Source organism: Ceratotherium simum, chromosome 6 (assembly GCF_057802395.1).
Source record: "Ceratotherium simum simum isolate JZ-2026a chromosome 6, ASM5780239v1, whole genome shotgun sequence".
Classification (NCBI taxonomy): domain Eukaryota; kingdom Metazoa; phylum Chordata; class Mammalia; order Perissodactyla; family Rhinocerotidae; genus Ceratotherium; species Ceratotherium simum.
Window position 1 is genome coordinate 62,895,929 of NC_141905.1, and position 21,115 is coordinate 62,917,043.

At 47.5% G+C, this 21,115-nt stretch overlaps 1 protein-coding gene across 8 annotated transcripts; it reads left to right on the top strand.

Annotated features, from left to right (window-relative positions):
- Nucleotides 1-19: 19 nt before the first annotated feature.
- On the top strand, nucleotides 20-21,090 carry SFXN2 (sideroflexin 2). Of its 8 annotated transcripts, none has more exons than XM_087432521.1 (13): nucleotides 20-98; nucleotides 1,520-1,603; nucleotides 10,716-10,900; nucleotides 11,084-11,254; nucleotides 12,624-12,722; nucleotides 13,820-13,895; nucleotides 14,209-14,294; nucleotides 15,796-15,856; nucleotides 16,231-16,297; nucleotides 16,951-17,000; nucleotides 17,341-17,390; nucleotides 18,984-19,031; nucleotides 19,867-21,090. In XM_087432521.1, the coding sequence occupies exons 3-13, from the start codon at nucleotides 10,740-10,742 to the stop codon at nucleotides 19,964-19,966; spliced, it is 969 nt and encodes a 322-aa protein (XP_087288647.1). In that variant the 5' UTR covers nucleotides 20-98; nucleotides 1,520-1,603; nucleotides 10,716-10,739; the 3' UTR covers nucleotides 19,967-21,090. The 8 variants fall into 8 exon arrangements, with proteins under 8 accessions (XP_087288647.1, XP_087288649.1, XP_004428073.1 ...); XM_087432523.1 differs by having other exon boundaries at nucleotides 10,723-10,900; XM_004428016.3 differs by lacking the exon at nucleotides 1,520-1,603 and having other exon boundaries at nucleotides 80-98.
- Nucleotides 21,091-21,115: the final 25 nt, after the last annotated feature.

Sequence of the window (21,115 nt, forward strand, 5' to 3'; positions counted from 1 at the left end):
GCGGTTCCTGGGCGGTGGCCTGAAGTGCATCCTCGCCTGACTTCCAACGCGGGGTGCGTCTGGTGGCAGTTGCTTGAGTGCATTCCTGCCGGGACCAGGTAAGGGGTTTTGGGACAAGGCCGCCCGCCGCATCTACCTCCAGTTCCCTCATCCTGGGAGGGAGCTTGGATTTCTATCCTGACTCTCCCTAGGCGGGGCTGTAGCGCGGGCCAGGCTTCCACTTGCCGAAGCCACGTGGCACAAGGAGTGGTCTTGGGCTGCCCATGGATCTCTCCCTTATGGCCCCCAGCGCTTTCATGTGCCAGGCTGAGGGGCGGGGGCGTTATGGGTTGCGCACCCGTCTCCACACACACCGTGTTAGAGTCGTGATGGAGGAGTCCCGGTGGTGGGAGGATGTCTGTTGGAGGGCAAGAAGCAGCTTGAGGACTGGCCCTGAGCGCTGAGGTGAGCTGACAGAGGGCGTGAAAGGCGTTTTGGGATTACCAGGTTTTGCTAAGCTACGTTGGAGCAGGCGGTGCGCCCTCTGCAGTCCCGAAGGAAGCAAAAATGGGCTTGCACTTCCAGGCAAGGAAGAACGAGAGGGATTCTGGGTGAGTTGGGAGGTGCTACCTCCCACTCCTTCCCAGTGCGGAGGACTCGAAGAAGAGTTATCACGTATGTGCCAGGTCCTATTCTAGGCTAGGAGACGTAGCAGGGGACAAAATGTGCCCTCACGGAAATTACATCCTTTCTACTGAAATGCTTTTCATACAGGATTTCATTTCATTCTCACAACCCTAGAAATTGGTTATTTTAAGGGATACATTGGTTATTTTAAGCAATGAGTCGGGACTTGAACTTAGTTCTTTCTGACGCTTGAGAAAGTGCTTTTAAACACTATTGTATTGTCCAGGTAGGAGGAACGGAGTAGTTTATGTTTGAGATGTAAACTCAGAAGTTTTAAGAGCTGATAAAGTGTGGGCATGGATTATACACCTGGAGGTTTGCAGATGTGTGTGGCTCTTACCTACCTCATTGGGTTCTTGTGAGCATTATTATATGTCAAGTACTTGGAACATTGCCTGGCACATAGGAAGTGCTGTATAGGGCTAAGCTATTATTAATACTTTCATCTAGGTTTTTGGGCTTTGCCCCTCTTCCTACCAGCAGGCTCTCTAGCTTAATTAAGATCATTGGAATGAAGGCAGATTTTCCCTGAATGGTCCTTAGCTATTTATGCATTCAACTAAAGTATTTTTTAAACATCTGCTACCTGCATACCTGCTTCAGATCCTTGGAGAGAAAATGCAGTTCAGAACCTTGACTAAGGAGGTACAAGATGAATGGTTAATTCAGAGCATGCACTTCTACAGTCTACCCATCTCTAGCCTGTTGGTTATTTTGTGAAAAAGGCAAGGTAGCCTTCTCTTTCTAAGTTGTCCAGTGTCTAAGGTCGTGGTTGCCTTGGAGTCACATGAGTGTGTAGAGGCATATACCTGGACCTGCTCCTTTAATAGTCTCATTCTCCAACTTTCTCTAGGCAGCCTTGACACCAGCCTTCACCCATCAGCAGTCATTGGGTCTGACTTGCTTGAGTCTTTGGCTGCCTTGATCTTCCTCTGATGTGAGTACCAGCGATGATGTTTTTTTTTTCTCCCGACCTGGGGCTACAAACAGAGAAATCTTGGGTACTCCCCTCCTCCCCACACCCTTGCAAGAGGATACCCCAGAGGAAGTTTGGAAGCCTGTTCTCCGAGCTCTTATGCTGTTTGCCAGAGAAAATCAGCTCTCTCTGGGAGGATGAGCATTACTTCAGGAGAGGTAGTAGGTTATTTCATTGTTTCCCTCTTTTCTCTTCTCTCTCTCTCTTTATTTCCTTCTTAAAACAAGCACCCTGTAGTGGATAGAGGACCTATCTAGGTGACCCTGAGCATTGTGACCTTGGGAAAATAAGGCCCTAGCTATTGTCAGATCTTTGGATGGATAAACAGGATTGGATCTGTTTGTTGTTCAGCTGTTATGTCTGCCACAGTGCTTAGTGCAGGAACACGTGTGCCACAAATGCTCACCATGCTGCCTCAATCAATGTGAACCTTTCTAGGCGTTAGTTTCCTCTTCTGTAAACTGAGATCTTGGATCCCTGATGTCTTTGAGCTGTGACATTCTCTAATCCCAGAAGGAAAGGGAGGTATCGGTCAATCACCTGATTGATTTCCACTTTCTCCCTTGTTCCCAGGAGTGGAACCATACTCCTTCAGAAGTTGAGCCACTTGGACATGAGAGTGACCTTTTTAGGGAGTACTAGTTGTGGCTTCTGTGGGAAGAGGGAGAGTTACTGTGGAAGAAAACTTGGAGACCAGATAGGACTCAGTATAGGTAGGGTAGACAATTTGTAGCTTCGTGAAAGAAAGCCAGCTCTTACTTCTGTAACCAAGGGGGGTTCTGAGTTTGACTTACCAGAGGTGACATACTGATGCCAAGGGAACCCAGGAATAAGTTGGAATGCATTTCAGGCAGGCAGTGAGTATTTTTAGAGGGCAGATGAGAGCTACAGCATGAACCTTACAGTCTGTCAGGGGAGGCAGACTTTCCACAAATAACTGTAAATAACAAGAAAGTGACAGTTACAAAAGCCCAACATGTTGCAAAGGAGGACAGGATGCTATGGGATTATGTAACTGAAGGGCTTGAGTTTGCCCTGAAGGAGTCACAAGACTGTCCCCACTGGGGCCAGTGCTGTGGGGGGAAATGTTCTGGACATAGATTTTAGATGTTTTCTTGGCCTTATGCTTTACATAACACAGGGACTGGGCAGTTCATCTCCTGACCTCAGTAATGAAGGCAAAGGTTCTTGCATAATTTAGCAAATGATTACCCCTTTGTGGTGGAAGTGCTTCCACTATGAAAGGCAGAGGACTTTCCAATGTTAGGTTGTTGGGTTGAGGGTGGAGAGAGATGTCCGAGAAGTGTGTGTGTGTGTGTGTGTGTGTGTGTGTGTTTTGAGGGGGGAAGCGTAGCATTTTGCTCCATCGGGCTGTCTCCCTCTGGTGTGAGCTTGGGGCTCTGTAAGCCAAGGCAGTGTGTGATCTGCCGACCAGGCTGACTCCTTTTAGCTTCATGCAGAGTCAGGAAAGTGAACTCTTTCCCTCCTCCCACTCTTGGGTTCATTTGGGACTGGGTGAAATGCCTTTGGTCTTTGAACCAGCCTGCGGGAGGCCAAGTCAGCCTGTCCCCGGAGGGCAGAGCCAGAGCTTTCTCCTCGGCTCCGTGGTGGAGCAGGAGAGGCCGAAGTCAGAGTTCTGGCAGTGGACACTTGCTGTCTGGTTCTGACTTCCCCAGATGGTGCCACTCAGTAGTGGAGTCAGGGCCAGGCAGGGGTGCTGTGGAGATGCCATGCTGGGCTTCTTCCTGCCAGGGAAATGACTTACTCCCAGCTTATCAACTTGTGGACATCTCTCCCACTCTAACAAAAAATCTAAAAACTGACCACCACTCTCCCTTTGCCCCATTTGTTGGCTACTCTTGCCTCCTACCTCTCTGGTTGTTCTTTCTCATCTTTTGGGGCTTCCTTTTTTCTGCTTGCCTGTTAAATGTAGTGGTTTGTCAGGGTATGTCCTCAGCTCTATTCTTCCCATTTTGTGTATTCTTACTCAAAAACTTGATCTTAAACTACCTCAATGCTGCTGACTCACTGTTTTACTTCTAAGCCAGACCTCTGTGCTTTTTTTTAAGCCTAAATATCTGATTGCTGACAAACTGGACCTCTTGGTCAGCAAATACTTGAATTCTCGTGCTAGGCACTGGGGTCACCGTGGTGAGCAAAATGGATGCAACCTTTGGCTTCAAGGAGCTTATGGCCTAGTGGGGAAGGTAGGCATTAGTTAGGATGAAACCACAGAGTAATGGCAAACTGGTATAGCTCTGAAGAAAAAGTATGGAGCCAAGAGCTCTTATAGCAGAGTACCTGATCTAGTTGCATAGGAGGGAGGAAGGGGAGTCCTTCAAAGGATTCTCTGAGGAAAGGAGGTTTAAGCTGAGATCTGAAGGACGAGTGGTGCTTCCTTGCAGGTAACTCTAGACTGTCCCTGAAGAGCAAAGGGCTACTTTTTTTGGAGAGAGTTGGAGGGGAGCCCTTGAAATTATTTGCTAATGTATCTGCTTTTAAGAGTGCCATTTAGGGGCCGGCCCTGTGGCTTAGCGGTTAAGTGCACGCGCTCCGTTACTGGTGGCCTGGGTTCGGATCCTGGGCACGCACTGATGCACCGCTTGTCCGGCCATGCTGAGGCGGCGTCTCACATACAGCAACTAGCAGGATGTGCAGCTATGACATACAACTATCCACTGGGGCTTTGGGGAGAAAAAGGGAAAAAAAGGAGAAGGATTGGCAATAGGTGTTAGCTCAGGGCCAGTCTTCCTCAGCAAAAGAAGAGGATTGGCATGGATGTTAGCTCACAGCTGACTTCCCCCCCCCAAAAAAAAAAAGACTGCCATTTATTCTGAGGTAGCTTTGCTGTAACTTCCCTTGCAGCTGCAATAACCTGAGGGTCTTTATTGAGGTAGTGGTCTTTGGTAGAATTCTTTCATTTACCACTTAATATAAAACATTTTTGACTAGGCCTGTGGCTTCTATCAGCAAATATTTCCTCTCCCTAATATGCAAATACTGGCTTTGTTTGCTCAATTCTGTGAGTGGTTTTGGATTTAGATGATCATATAACTCAAGAAGATAGCTTTTTAAATCTTGCTCAAACTGTGCCTGTGAACTCGTAATTTAACATATATGGAAAATCCTCAGTTAAGGTGATAATTTTCAAGAAAAAAGACAAATGACTTAGTCATGGAAGATACAGAGTTAAATCTGAAAGTTATTCCTAAAAAACAAGGATGAGTAGGTGTTATTTAGTGAAGAGAGGAAGGAATAGCATTCTGGACAGGGCATAGCATTTGTAAAGGACCTGATAGAGGTGGCTGCCTATTGCATTTAAGAAAGTCCCATGGTACCGCATGGTGACTATAGTTAATAATACTATATTGCATATTTGAAAGTTGCTAAGGCCGGCCCCCGTGGCTTAGCGGTTAAGTGCGTGCGCTCCGCTGCTGGCGGCCCGGGTTCGGATCCCGGGGGCGCACCGATGCACTGCTTCTCCGGCCATGCTGAGGCTGTGTCCCACATACAGCAACTAGAAGGATGTGCAGCTATGACATACAACTATCTACTGGGGCTTTGGGGGGAAAATAAATAAAATTAAAAAAAAAAAAAAAAGAAAGTTGCTAAGAGAGTACATCTTACAAGTTCTTATCACAAGAAAAAAACATTTTGTAACTATGTGTGGTGACAGATGTTAACTAGACTTATTGTGGTGATCATTTCACGATATATGCAAATATTGAATCATTCTGTTGTACACCTGACACTAATATAATGTTATGTGTCAATTATATCTCAATTTAAAAAAAAGTCCCACGGGCCGGTGCCATGGCTTAGCGGTTCAGTGCCCGCGCTCCGCTGCTGGCGGCCCGGGTTCGGACCGGGTGCGCACCTACGCACCGCTCCTCCGGCCATGCTGAGGCCGCGTCCCACATACAGCAACTAGAAGGATGTGCAGCTATGACATACAACTATCTACTGGGGCTTTGGGGGAAAAAATAAATAAATAAATAAAATTATTAAAAAAAAAAGAAAAAAAGTCCCATGGCACTTGGAACTCAACATGTGGAAAATCAAATTCACTGTTTTCTCCCTTAAAGCTTATTTTTTCTGCATTCTCTCTCTCAGCACATTATTGCCCAAGTCAGAAACCCTAGGTATCACTCTAGATACTTGTGATGTGTCACCTTGGCGACGCCAAACGAAACCCCCCAGGATCCCCTTTCTGGCATGTTTCCAGTTGGAATGGGCTGTGGGAGAAGCAGCCATTTTGTAGCAGACACAGGCCTTCTCCCAGATATTGGATCAAACACTAATTTAGGTTCTGTGGTCAAGGGATTTTGCAAATATAATTAAAGTCTCTAATTGGTTGGCTTTGACTTAATCTAAGGGAGATTATCCTGGGTGGCCTGGCTTAATCAGATGGAATCCCTTTAAAAGAGGGCTAGGCCCCCCTGGGGTCGGAGACTTCAGCCACAGCTGGGCCTGCATTGCTCTCCTTCGCCTAGGATCATCTCTTCCCAACTGCCTGCCCTGCTGGCTTCAGGATTACTTAGCCAACTCCCACAATTATGTCAGCCAATTAGCTAATTCCTTGTACTAAATCAATTTTTATATATTTATCAATATCCTGTATATAATATATATATATATACAAAGGACAAACTGATTCTACTCTGGTTGAGCTCTGAGTGAGAATATTCCTCCTCTACCCAATCACTTAGCAAATCCTCAGATTCTGCTGCTTCAAAAGGTTCTCTCCTTTTGTTCCCTCCTCTCTGTTCTGGTGCATCTGGGTTCATTTGAGCCGCACTTCTTCTTGCCTGGATTATTGGGGTTCCCTTCCAGCTGGTCTCTGTGCCTCCTATGAGTTCCTGCCACCCTATGTTTATTCTCAAATGATTGCCCAGAGTGTTCTTTCTAAACTATATATCTGATCTTGTCTCTCTTCTTAAAATCTTTTAATGGCTTCCTGAAACTTCAGGCAAAAGTTCAAAAGCTGTAGCTTTTTTATATGATTGCATTTTCTCTTCTCTTAGCATATCGATTATACTTCTTTTGAAAATTTTTTTAGTGGGTGCTCTAGAGTTTGCAATATATATTTGCAACTAATCCAAGTCCACTTTCAAATAACACTATACAACTTCACTGGTAGTGCAAGTACCTTGTAATAGAGTATTCCTAATTCCTCCATCCCATTCATAATAGCATTGATATACTGCATATATATATGCATATATAGCATATATATACATACTGTCATTCATTTCGCTTATTTGTAAGCTATAATCACCAAATACGTTGTTGCTATTATTTTGAATAAACTGTTAATCTATTTGTTAACTGTTAGCAATTAAGAATACGATTTTATTTTACCTTCATTTATTCCTTCTCTGACACTCTTTCTTTATGTAGATCTGAGTTTATGACCTATTTCTTTCTCTCTGAAGAACTTCATTTAACATCTTGCAAGTCAGGTCTATTGGTGACAAATTCCCTCAATTTTGTTTGTCTGAGAAAGTCTGTATTTCTCCTTCACGTTTAAAGGATAATTATGCTGGATACAGAATTCTAGGTTGATGAATCTTTTTCTTTCAACACTTTAAATATTTCATTCACTCTGCTCTCTTCTTGCTTGCATGGTTTCTGAAGAGAAGTCCAATGTAATTCTTATCTTTGCTCTTCTACAGATAAGGTGTTTTTTTTCCCTCTATTTGCCTTCTTTGTTGATTTTCTTGGTCTTGATTTTCTGTAGTTTGAATAAAATATGCCTAGGTGTAGATGTTTTGGTAGTTATCCTGCTTGGTATTCTGTGAGCCTCCTGGATCTGTGGTTTGATTCTGTCATTAATTTTGGAAAATTCTGTCATTATTACTTCAAATATTTCTTCTGTTTCTCTCTCTCTTCTCCTTCCGGTATTCCCATTACATGTATGTTACACCTTTTGTAATTGTCCCAAGGTTCTTAGATATTCTATCCTGTTTTTTTAATTCTTTTTTCTCCTTACTTTTCAGTTTGGGAATTTTTTATTGACACATATTCAAGCTCACTGATTCTTTCCTTGGCCATGTCCAGTCTACTGATGAGCCCACCAAAGGCATTCTTCATTTCTGTTACAGTATTTTTGGTTTCTAGCATTTCCTCTTGATTGTTTCTTAGAGTTTCCATCTCTCTGTTTACATTATTCATCTGCACTTGCATGTTGTCCATGTTCCTGTTGGAGTCCTTAGCATGTTAATCATAGTTATTTAAAATTCCTGGTCTAGAGGCCGGCCTGGTCACGTAGTCGTTAAGTTCGCATGCTCCACTTTGACGGCCTGGGGTTCGCAGGTTCAGATCCTGGGCGTGGACTTACACACCGCTCATCAAGCCATGCTGTGGCAGCGTCCCACGTATAAAATACAGGAAGACTGGCACAGATGTTAGCTCAGGGCCAATCTTCCTCACCAAAAAATAAAATAAAATAAAATAAAATTCCTGGTCTGATAATTCCAAAATCTCTATCATCTGGTTCTGATGCTTGCTTTGTCTCTTCAAACTGTTTTTTGCCTTTTAGTATGCCTTGTAATTTTTTGTTGAAAGCCAGATGTGTGTGAGGTTTTATGTTTATCTGGCGAGGAGTTAGGCTGTCTGTTGTTTGTGGAAGCTATAAGTGTCAAAGGGTAACATTTCCTTTGGTGTCCTTGTTTTTGTTTCCCTTGTTGTCTTTGAGTTTCTAGAGACTTCTTAAGTTCTAAGACTTGCAGTTCTTTCTTTTGTTATTCAGTTCTCCCTGTTATTGTACAGGAACCTGTTGTTGGAGGGGTAAAGTGTGAGGGGAAGGAGAGCGTTCTATATCCGGTGATTAGGTCTGAGTCTTTGAGGGAGCCTGCCCCCCTGGATCTTCATAAGTGCTTTTCAGGCTCTCCTCACCCCTTTAAGTGAGACAAGAAGGCTAGAAGGGGCTGGAGTTGGGTATTTCCCTTCCCCCAAGCCAGTTAGGTTTGGGTAGAATAGTTCCCTTTGAGGGCAGGCTTTGTTAAGAACAGAGGGCTCGGGGCTGGCCCGGTGGCTTAGCGGTTAAGTGCGCGCACTCCGCTACTGGTGGCCCGGGTTCGGATCCCGGGCGCGCACTGACGCACCGCTTCTCCAGCCATGCTGAGGCCGCGTCCCACGTACAGCAACTAGAAGGATGTGCAACTATGACATACAACTATCTACTGGGGCTTTGGGGGGAAAAAAAAGGAGGAGAATTGGCAGTAGATGTAGCCCAGAGCCCGTCTTCCTCAGTAAAAAGGGGAGGATTAGCACGGATGTTAGCTCAGGGCTGACCTTCCTCACAAAAAAAAAAAAAAAAAAACAGAGGGCTCTCACTACACTTCAGAATGGCTACTTCTCCCATCTCTCTGCCAAAAGCACTAGGGGATTTTTCTCTGATCTGCACCCTGAGACCCTGATGGGGCTCCTGGAGGTAAAACTCACAAAAATGTGGGGGCCCCCTCTAAGACCGAATCCTCCTGGAACTTTTAGCAGTCAAGCTGGTTCACACTGAGCTTCCAGCAATTTGTTGATTAGTTTAAATTTTCCAGTGGTCCTTGCCCCAAGAGTGGGCTTCTGCTTCTGGTAAGCTGTGATTCTCTGTACCTGCCTGTCTCTCAGGTTGGGGGTGGTAGTTTGCCTGTGACCCTAATTCTCTGATGGGTCTAAGAAGAGTTGTTGATTTTCAGTTTGTTCAGCTTTTGTCTTGTTGTGAAGACAGGAGTGACAGCTTCCAAGCTCTTTACATATCAGACCTGCCTTAGCTTTTCAAGTCATGGATTCCAGAACCCAGTTACAGGCAAGAATTCTGAAGTAAATCTGAAGTAAATTCTGAGTTAAAATCATGGCTCTGCCACTGGGTAGTGCTTGTGTGACTTGGTAAAGTTGCTTATCTGTGCCTCAGTTTTCTCATCCATAAAATGGGATTAAATTAAAGAGTATGTGTCTTATAGGGTTATTGTGAAGATGAATTCAGAAAATGCATGTCAAGCACCAAGCAAAGTGTCTAGCACAGAGTAGAGCTCAGTAAGTGTTAGCTGTTTTCATCCTTGTCAGGTCCCCATATGCGCTGTGTACTTTCAACACTGGCTCTTTTTTCTGCCTGGGATACCTCTCCTCCATCTATCTAGCCTTTACATGTCCTTCAAAACATTGTTTATTTCTTGTTCTCAGAAAGCGTGTTCTAAATCCCTCATCCATTTTAGATAAGGTGACCATATAATTTATTACCAAATTTGGACACTTTTGAGAGTAAAAAGGGGTGCTATTAATAATTACCCACGACAATAGTCCCAGGCAAACTGAGAGATATGGTCATCTCAGTTTTAGATACCTCTTCTCTGGCTTTCCACTGGTCCCAATGTCTGCCAACAGCATTGTTCACACTACTGTCCTGGTTGATTTACTTGTTTGCTTGCCTCCCATTCTGCAACTTCTCCAGGGCAGGCACAGTGCCTTACTCACAACCGTGGCCAGGATCTTTCACAGGGCTGGCATGTACCATGTGTGCACGCATGCACACACACACAAGCACACTGAAATGATGAAAGTGATTATGCCATGTTCATTTCCACCTTTATCTGTGATTGTTTTACCTTTAATGTGATCTCATGCCTTCTACTTCCTTCAGATAAATCTATTTTATCTTCTGGGGCCTCACTTGCATTCCACCTCTTCTGGGAAGCCCCCTTTGATTACTGTGCCCCCCATTTCTACTTCCTCTCATCTCCTATACTTATTGTTGCTGTACATATTATATACTGTTCCATGGATGGGCTCTTGTTCCCCAGTCAGACTCAGCTCCCCAAGGACAGGCACTGTGTTGTCCCTGTTTCCAGTCTCCCTGACAGCATGATCAAGCACAGGGCTGGCCACCAGCAGGCACTCAGGAAACACTTGTTGGTGCCCAGTTGCTCAGTCTGGTAACCATTCACTGGGGCCTTCCCAAGCTGAGTGAGATGATGCTAGTGGCTGGTGAAAGGAGGCAGTCTGTAACAGTGGGAGGTGCTCAGGGCTTCTGGGGTAAGCTCTGATTTTGGAGACAATCCTTACTTTTCCTCTGTTCCTTAAGTCCACAGTTTTGTGTGTGAGCAAGATGGAGACTGACCTGTCTGGCTTTGACATCGATGCCCCCCGTTGGGACCAGTGCACTTTCCTGGGGCGGGTGAAGCACTTCTTCAATATCACAGACCCCCGCACTGTCCTGCTACCAGAGCGGGAGCTGGACTGGGCCAAGGTGATGGTGGAGAAGAGCAGGTGAGCGGTTAGGAGAAGGGGCTGGAGGCACTGGGGTGACATTGATGGGTCCCCTAGGGAGGAGGTGGAGACTGAAGATGAGGGAATAGGCAGAAATCATCAGGAAGGAGGGAGAAGTGAGAGCAGGATGACTCGGGGCAGGGCGACTGGGAGGTAACTCTGCCTGTTGTCCTTTGGTGGCAGGATGGGAGTCGTGCCCCCAGGCACCCAAGTGGAACAGCTGCTGTATGCCAAGAAGCTCTATGACTCGGCCTTCCACCCTGACACCGGGGAGAAGATGAACGTCATTGGGCGGATGTCCTTCCAGGTCCCTGGTGGCATGATCATCACAGGCTTCATGCTCCAGTTCTACAGGTGTGATCCGGGAGCAAGGCAGTGAGAGGCGCAGCTGCCTGGATCCTGTGGGTTGGAGGACGGAACCATGCTGACATATCCAACCTGACCTGGTTTCTAAGTGTGTATACTGTAATTACCTGCTCTTAGAATGGGCCGTGAGGCTGGAGCTCTTTAGCCCAGACAGGTGTTCATAACCTTTAATTGGAAGGCGTGAAAAAAGATATTGAAAAAAAAGGAGCCATATTATGATAAAATAATAATCTTTATTGATACCTTACCAGATACCAATGATCATCATCTTTATTGATCTCTTACCAGATACCAGGCACTGTGCTAAATTCTTTGCATATATTACTTCATTTAATCTTCTTAACAACCCTTCAGAGGGGTACTATTATTGTCTCCATTTTATAGATGAAGAACTGAGGTTCTAGAGAAGTTATGTAACTTGTCCAAGTTCACACAGCCAGGAGACATTGGTGTCTGGATTTTTTTTTTTTGTGAGGAAGATCAGCCCTGAGCTAACATCCATGCCAATCCTCCTCTTTTTGCTGAGGAAGACTGGCCCTGGGCTAACATCTGTGCCCATCTTCCTCCACTTGATGTGGGACGCCGCCACAGCATGGCCTGACAGGCGATGCGTCGGTGCGCTCCCAGGATCTGAACCTGGACCGCCAGCAGCGGAGCACGTGCACTTAACCGCTACGCCCCGGGGCCGGCCCCAGGTGTCTGAATTTTAACTGAGGCAATCCTCTCTGGAACACTCAATGAATAAGCTATCCTAATTCCTTCTTCAAAAAGTAGCTATTCAACAGTGAATTTAATGTATTTTTATCCTGTAGTATCCCAGGAGAAAAATAGGAAGACCCTTTCAGCCCAGTTGGGGAGAGAATAGATTTTCTCTGGAGCTTCTGGATGTGTGACTCCTCCCCTTTCCTCTCTTCCTCCTCGTCCCACACGCATTCATTTGTCCAGTTATTGAGCCAGGCCTTGGCTCAATAAAGACTTGAGACCCTCCCCTCCAGGGCTACCCCCAGGAGCCCCCAGTTTTGTTGAGGAGACCAGGAAGTAAACAGTTACCGTCCAGCTTACTAAGTGGTAGGTTGTGGGGAGAATACGAGGTTGTAGGAACAGGGAGCATGGAATGGCTATGTCTTGGCAGCGGAAGAGTCGAGAAGCTTCCAAGGAAGAAGTGATCTCTCGACAGAGCAGGATTTAGCCATGTCTGGAAGCGGGGATTGTGGATATTCCAGGCAGGGGGCCAGCCTGTGCAAAAGCTCAGGTGCATAAAACAGCATGGGAACAGTTTGGGAACAGCAGGTAACGTGGTTGGACTGGTATATACCAAGCCCTCTTTCCATCCTACTCTCTGGGCCTTTACTGGTAGGACGATGCCGGCGGTGATCTTCTGGCAGTGGGTGAACCAGTCCTTCAATGCCTTAGTCAACTATACCAACAGGAATGCAGCTTCCCCCACGTCAGTCAGGTAGGAGACCTGAATCCCACGCTGTCCACGTGGGTCTGGAGCACATGGCTGTCCTCTTGTCTCTGGGGGTACAGCCCTTCTAAAGGGTTCCTGGGCTGTCAGTCCTCCCTGGGTGGGACTTACACTGGGCAGGTGACCAAGTCTCCCTTTTCAGGGTTTGTAAGTATTTTCTTAGGCTGACTAGGAGAGTATCTTTTTCCTAGACCAATTCAAAATGCATTCGTTCATTTATTCTGCAAATATTTCTTGAGTGTGTATTATATGCCAGGCATGGTTCTAGGTGCTGGGGATACACTTGAGTAAGATGTGTGGTCCCTGTTCTCATGGAGTTTAAGGCCTTTTAAGAAAACAAGTACAGGGCCGGCCCCATGGCTTAGCAGTTGAGTGTGCGCTCTCCGCTACTGGCGGCCCGGGTTCGGATCCTGGGCGCGCACCGATGCACCGCTTCTCCAGCCATGCTGAGGCCGCGTCCCACATGCAGCAACTAGAAGGATGTGCAACTATGACATACAACTATCTACTGGGGCTTTGGGGAAAAAAAAGGAGGAGGATTGGCAATAGATGTTAGCTCAGAGCCGGTCTTCCTCAGCAAAAAAAGGAGGATTAGCACGGATGTTAGCTCAGGGCTGATCTTCCTCACAAAAAAAAACAAACAAAAAAAGAAAACAAGCACAATAATTTCAGACTGTGATTGCTCCCATTAAGGAAGTAAACAGGGTGACAAAATAGAGAACAGCAGAAGGCGTCTGTGTAGATCGGCTGGTCAGGGAAGTCCTTTCTGCACAGCTGACATTTCAGCTGAGTTCTGAAGGATAAGGAGTTAGCCAGCAAGAGCCCAGGGAAGAATTCTCCAGATAGGGACCAGCAGTGTGTAGAGGTTCTGAGGAAGGAAAGAACGTGGCATGGTTCAAGTACTGAAAGGAGACCAGGGGGCTGGAGCATCATGAGTGGGGGAAGAGGTCACAAGTCGAGGCTGGGGACAGATCACATGAGCTTCTCAGGCAGGAAGCCCCGTTTCTAGACTTTCTCACTCAAGCCATAGTCTTGCCCTCAGCCAGCAGAGCTCCCCACTCCCAAGCATCTCTCTCCTCCACTAGGCAGATGGCCATTTCCTACATCACAGCTACAACCACTGCGGTGGCCACTGCTGTGGGCATGAACATGTTGACAAAGGTACGGTCTGGGCCGCTGTGGGCATGGTGGCCACTAGGGGGCAGCAAAGTCCTAGGGAAAACTACTTCCTCGAGGCAGGAGACAGTTCTCCAGTCTGCGTTAGTTGGGTATGGCCAGAGCCCAGCCAAGTAGTGGGAACTACAGCAGAGCTGTCCCCAGGTTGGTCTTTCTCAGGCCTTTGAGGGTGTTTGGGTTCCCAGACTGGGTGTCTGGATGTGTGGCAGTAGCGAGGTCTGATTTCTTGTTTGATAGTCCTTAATCCCCCTCCTTTCCCATCTTCAGTGAGCCTGACCATATTCCCTTCCCCCAACAGAGAGCTCCACCCCTGGTGGGCCGCTGGGTGCCCTTTGCTGCTGTGGCTGCAGCTAACTGTGTCAACATCCCAATGATGCGACAGCAGTGAGTACAAGGATCCCTTTTCCTCCCTACAAACCACGAGGTTAGCAGGGAAGGGGCAAGAAACCAAGGCAGTGGGTGGCTTCTTGGGGCGGAGGTGGGTGTGGGGAGGCCTGCTGGGCTGCACCTCTGAAGGGTCCCTGAGGATTGGCTGCTCCAAAGGTGATGGCTCGGGAGTGGCGGGTGACTTAGGTCTAATCTGTGATGAGTGCTATGGGAGTCATTTTTTGGATGATGTGGGATGGGGGGATAGCGTGGACCTGTGGAGTTTTATACTAGATCATGTCCTTTCAACTGCAACTGTGTTTAAGTTGTGAACTCTGCCTATTTCCAAAGCCTGGGGGATGGCTTACAGAATGAAATGTAGCAGAGTGAGGTGTCCAGAGATAGAACAGGACCAAGAAGCTTTGAAAGAAGCCAGAGGGTGGGCCGGCCCCATGCCTTAGCGGTTAAGTGCACGCGCTCCACTGCTGGCGGCCCGGGTTCGGATCCCAGGCGCGCACCGACGCACTGCTTCTCTGGCCATGCTGAGGCCGTGTCCCACATACAGCAACTAGAAGGATGTGCAGCTATGACATACAACTATCTACTGGGGCTTTAGGGGAAAAAACCAAATAAATAAAATTATATAAAAAAAAAGAAGCCAGAGGAGTAGATAGATGTTTTCCAGGCACCCAGCTCTAAGCTTTGCAGAGGAAAGGTAAAAGGAGAAACCCTTTGCGTCTCATGTTCTTGTTTCTTGACTAGAGAAAGCATAGACATTCCTCTGTTATAAAATTTAATGATGTAATACGTGTAAAGCCCTCAAAACAGTGCCTGGAATGTAACAAATGCTACATAAGTGTTAGCTGTTATTGCTGCTATTATCATCATTGCCTCCATTGTCATCACCAATATCTACAAGCCACATTTTCTTGGGACTACCAGCAAATGGAAATTTATCACAATAGCCCTTGCAGAAAGAGCACACTCCCTGACTAGTCATGCGTACACATTGCTCCTCTCCTCTTTCCCTCCCCCACCCAGTTGCTCCTTCCCAACATATGAATGAGTCCCAGCCACCTACCTGGTCTTGGGTTGAGTGCTGGCAAGAACTGGCCTGAGAATAATGGCCAGAGCAGCTACTGTTTGTGGAGCAGTCACTCTGTGTCAGGCGTTGGGCCAAGCACTTTGCAGGCGTTATCCCATTTAATCCTCTCCAAGTCCTGTGAAATGGGTGCCACGATTATCCCCATTTTTTAGATGAGGATAATTGAGTCTTTAGAAGGATTAGGGAACTTGCTCAAGATCATACACTTACTCTGCACTTTTAGGGTTCAACCTAGGCAGTCTGGGCCCACAGCTAGATCACTCCCTGAAGTACAGATGGAAGGCCAAAGGGCCAGGCTGCAGGAAGGGGCTTCCTAGAGCTTGAGTGCCCTGGCCTTGGTCCCCTGGTGTGTCACATCGCTGGCAGTCCTCCTGCACCGCTTTCTCAAGTCCAGCAACTCCTGTCTATGTTTAGGGAACTCATCGAGGGCATCTGCATGAAGGACAGGAATGACAATGAGATTGGTCAGTCCCGGGTGAGTGGAGGCCTCCCTTTGGGGTGGGAGGATGGAATTCCCTCTCCTACCCTGTCCTGTCCTTGGTGGTCACAGTAGGCCTGGGTTCCATTATAAGATTGAGAAGCTTTCTCCCTGACTCCATCCTCATTCCCCATGGATTTTCTCTACATGTCTTTGTTCAGAATAGGCCTCTCATGTCCTTTCTCCATCGTTTCTGATCCTGAAGCCATAAAAGTCTGACTGGGTAGGAGAGGGTTGGGTGAGGTCACTCCACCCCTTCCCCTTTACCAGCTCAGACTTGGCTGTGACCCTGACCCTGACCCAGCCCTCTGGTACAGCCCATGTATACTGGATAAGGTCATTCCTGACAACTTACTCTTTGTTGCCCTCAGAGAGCTGCAGCCATAGGCATCACCCAAGTGGTTATTTCTCGGATCACCATGGCAGCCCCTGGCATGAGTAAGATGGGGAAGCCCTCCCTTCCTGGGGGACCTTGGGACACATGGTGGAGACCTCAGCCATACTCAGCTTTCCTGTGGGAGGCGGGACCTCAGCCTCTACAACCATGCTTCTCAGACTGGTTTGCTTGAGTGCTGAAAGCCACAGGAGAACCACACCGTAGTTCCTGAAACATCAATTAATCAGAGATTTGGGGGAGAAAGTTATATTCATTCAACAAATATTCCTTAAGTGCCTTTATTGTTCTGGATGCAGTGCGGGTGCTGGGGAGACAGTGGTAGAGAAAATAAATTCCCTGCCATGGTTTTGCTTCCAGCAGGGGCACATGACAAAGTAGGAAACAAAACTTATTTGCAGGAGCCTTCAAGGACAGTTTTAGTGGTGAGAAGGACGCTTTTGGCCTGTGGTACTTGTCCTCCTGTTACTACAGGTGTGCAGGTTGAGAAGTTTGAGAAGCACCCTTCTGCTGGGACCTGGGGGAGAGGTCGGGGGTAGCCATGCCTAGGTAGTCTTCTGTTCTTCTCCCAAATGAAAAGTATTTTCTGGAACTTCTGGGGAAGGAGGAGGAACCACTCCTCCCTGATCTGACTTTGGAAAGGAGTCTTGGCAGAGTCTTAGAGCCCTCCCCCCAGCTTCTCCCTGGTCTCTTCCAGTCTTGCTGCCAGTCATCATGGAAAGGCTGGAGAAACTGCGTTTCATGAAGGTAAGTGGGATTCTCATTGTCATCTTCCCTGCCCAGAGTCCCCCAACCCACACCTGTGCCTGGGGGCTCCTAACCCTCTTATCCTTCGCTCTAGCTCCCACCCTTCATCTCACTTAGGTAGGGCCCACCCCAGTCCCTGCTGGCTGCCTGTTTTAGACACCACGGCCAGTTTCTTGGCCTTGCCTGCAGAGACAAGGACTTTCTCCCCTTCTCCCCTTCCGAGGCAGGATTTTCATGCCTGTGGGTTTCTGTCTGGCTGATCGGTGGCAGGGCAGGTGTGGGGTTCACCTTAAGGTATGTAAGTCCCATATGGGTCTCTCTTTTGTTTGTTTTTGTGCAGAAAGTCAAGGTTCTGCATGCCCCATTGCAGGTTTTGCTGTCTGGGTGCTTGTGAGTAACATATTTTCTTGGTTTGGGTTCTATGGTGGCTGGGGCACCCAAGATCTGTCTTCTTGTGTCACCCATGTTGGAGAACACATATTCCTTTACCGGACTTCAAAAGTGCCTGAGCTCAGAACACCTGTGGTCCATCTGGAGAGCTCTTGCCCCATCTTTTTTGAGGGCACCTGGCTGGCTAGGCTCTATGTACACATCTGTGTGGAAAGCCAAGTGCTTGGGTGTCCTCCTGTCCCAGGGTCTCCCCTCTGACCTTAGATCTGGAGCAGTTTTAGAGAAGTCACAAAAATGATGAGACAACCCCAGCACAAACAAGAAATGATAATTCTGTGATGCAATAGAGCTAGTGCTGTGGTCATTATCGTGTTGCGTGTGTGAAATCAACCTGTTGTACACCTTAAACTTATACAATGTTACATGTCAATTACATCTCTAAATAAATAAGTAAGTAAGTAAATAAGATTAGACAAAAATGATGAGATGGCCTGGGGCTATCAGGTGTCCAGCCTCGCCCAGGAGGAAAGCACTACAAGTCGTGGCAAGTGCCTGCCATTGACTGGACATGTCCTGTCGTGCTTTGCAAGGCTAATGACAACAACAACTAACATGTGCTGAGTGTTTTCTGTGTGTCCCCACTGTGCTCATGCTTCACATCTATAATTTCACTTAATTCCCTCAGCTGTAGAGGTATATATACTGATATACTGTCATCATCTCCTTTTACAAATGGAGAAACTGAGGCTTAGAGAGATGAAGAAACTTGGCCAAGGGTAATTGCAGAATCTGAGACCAGACCCTCGGCTGTCTAACATCCTGCTATCCTATCTTCTGCTAACTGAGTTGCTACTGAGGGAGCGCTTACCATGGGCTGGGTGCTGTACGTATGTTATCTCATTTAATCCTCACAGTAACCCTGCAGTGTAGGCACTCTTGTCCTCCCTCTGCTGGTTCTGAGGTAACTTGCCCCCGATTGCACAGCTAGTAAGTGGCAAAGCTGGGATACAAACCCAGGTCTGTTAGACTCTCAGATCCTCTAAGACATGGTCCTGGACCTGGATCATCAGAGAATTTGTTAGAAATAAATAGTCTCAAGCCCTTCCCAGACCTACTGAATCAGCGTTGCATTTTAGCAAGCTCCTCAGGTTATTTGCACGCACAGTGAAGTTGGAGAAACTCTGCCCTTTACTGCTCTCCGACAGTCCAGGTGTTCAGTGAATACGGGAGCAGGACGTTGGGTTCATCCCCCTCACTGCTTTCCCTACATGTCAGCGGGGCCTTGTGGTCTTTAGGGCTGCTGCTCGCACTCCCTAGTGACCCCCTTATCTTCTTCGTCTCCTTGAACGCCGGGGCTGGATGTGGGGTTAGGGTTGGGAGGTGGAGGGGGAGCTGATTTTATTCCGTGCCAGAATGAATATCCTGGCACTGAGAGACCAGGAGGAGAGTTGGAGGGAGAGGAGCTATGGGGCCAGCTGGAAGGCAGGCCAGGGGAATGGGCATCTCCCCCTTCCTTTTGGGGGCTCGGGGAAGGGGTGTGGGTGGGCCTGTGGGCAGATGCTGCCTAACACTTTGGTTTCTCCTTTCTTCCAGCCTCATCTTCATGGTGCCAGTGGCCTGTGGGCTCTTCCCTCAGAAATGGTATCAGCTCTTCATTCCTCACTTTGTTTTACTGAACACCCTGTCTCTGCTCTTCCTGAACTGCCTGCTGTCCTGAAAGAGAGAGGAGGGGGCAGGAAGGGCAGCATTTGTCCAAGGACAAGTGCCTGTCAGCCCAAACTCTGGGCTTCTTAACCCCAGGTGAATTGGTAAACCAAAACAGATCTCCAAGGGGCAGAGAGATGAGTTGCTCCCTCCCAGTGGAGCAAGGGCTGCCTTGGAGAGGAGCTGGGGGAACAACCCTGCTCTTTGGGTTATTAGATACATATCCCCTGGGTGGATCTGGTCTTTGAAACAGAACAAGGGGATAGCTACCTATTCTGGTTCATGTTTGCCAGAGGGTGGATGACTTGGACCTTTCTACTTTCCTGGCATGACCTGGAAGGGGAGGAGGGGTTGAGAAGGGATGATGGAAAAAGGAAGGGAAGCATCAGACTGGGATGGTGGGCTGGGGGGTGGGGGGGGACAGGACTAGCTCCAGGAGGCCAGGGGTAGCTTGAATGTCGACTGAGAAGATGCCAGTCTCCCCTTCCTTAGTACTCTCGGTACTTCTTAGTCATGTGCTAGACATCTCCTGTGTTCTGAGCACTGTGCTTGTAATCTGGTAGAGAAGATGGAAGTTGAGCACCAGGGAGAATGAAGTCAGGCCTGAATAGAAGTAAAAGCAACATACTGTGGTATACAAAGGCTGTTAATATTTCTGATGGGACAATCGGGAAGGGCTTCTTAGAGATGGCATTTGAGACGGACTTTATCTGAGGGTAATTTGCTGCTTGTCCAGGTGTGTGCTCATAATTCTCTTCTGCTCTCTTCTCAGTGAATTGCCAGTTTCCTATCTGGAACCGGAGCTCCAAGACACCATCAGGGCCAAGTATGGAGAACTTGTGCCTTCTGTCTACTTCAATAAGGGTCTCTAAATGCCCCACTCCAGCAAGGACCAGTCTATACCCATATTCACCAGCTCTTCCTTAGCTGTTGTGTATACCTGTGCCCTCACTCCCCTTTGCCAACAGGGCCTGAAGGCCAATGTGGGTTGGGGGGTGGTGGGTGAGGGGGAGGATGCCTCACGCTTCCACCAGGCACCTGGTTTACTGAACTCCAGGGGATAAAGGTGAACAAGGGGAGCAAAGACCAAATCTATCTGCTCCCCCTTCACCCCCATCCCCTGGAGACCAGGAGCTGAGACCCCCCTCGGGGAGAAGTTGCTGGGACCTGGGGGAGACACTCAAGCAAACCATTTGGAGAAATTAGGAAGCCTTTGGGATTCTGGTTCCAGCCAGGATTGGGGAAGAGCCCCTGGGACAAAGAGACGTTCCTACTCCTCTTTCCTCTTCACTCCTCCTCATCTTCTCACGCTGTGCAACCTCCTACCCATGCAATTCTAACTAACTCAGGAAGGGGGAGGGAAGAGGTCTGTGTCACCTTGGGGCTCTTCACTCTTCCCCATTCTCCTCCCCAATACCCCCTAGTCGGAAAGCTTCTTTGGGAGTGCTGCTGAACGTGAGTTTCTCAGGCACCCAGGAGTTCTTCATGCTGAAAAAGGTCACTGTGTGAGGCAGCAGAGTTTCAGGTGCTTCAAACCTTGTTTGTTGACACTGATTTTGTTCTCCTGCCCTAAAATCATGTCTGACTTTACTTCTTTGTGTTTAAAAGATAAATCCATTAACTGTGAGTATAAAGGATGTATGTAGGCATTAACTACACATTTTAATGGGTATGATTTCCTGGCTGCCTCCCTTCCTCAGCCCATTGGGTTAAACACCAAAGAAAGACTGGTATGTACTGAATAGGAAAGGGAAGTTTTATTTGGACACTGCTAAGAGGAAATCAACCAAGACCAAAGAGCCTTAAAGGGCACACAGCAAAGCACAGCCACTTGTCCTTCCCAGCTTGGCTGCTGTAGGCGATTTCTCAAGCTCTGGGGTCAGGGGCCGTTGTGGCTTACCTGGGATCAATGTCTGTATGAGTTTTGTCTAGTAGAATTTACTGACTGTTCAAAAGACATCACTGTGAATTGAATAAATTTCTTGAAAGAACACAATGAACTCAGGATCTGGTCTGACTGG

What these genes read in the sequence shown, in the direction of transcription:
- SFXN2 (XM_087432524.1), top strand. Translation starts at nt 10,740, where the DNA reads ATGGAGACTGACCTGTCTGGCTTTGACATCGATGCCCCCCGTTGGGAC. An exon ending in ATCCCAATGATGCGACAGCA is followed by an intron (nt 14,295 to 15,795) that starts GTGAGTACAAGG and finishes GTCTATGTTTAG; the next exon opens with GGAACTCATCGAGGGCATCT. An exon ending in GGGCTCTTCCCTCAGAAATG is followed by an intron (nt 19,032 to 19,866) that starts GTATCAGCTCTT and finishes CTCTCTTCTCAG; the next exon opens with TGAATTGCCAGTTTCCTATC.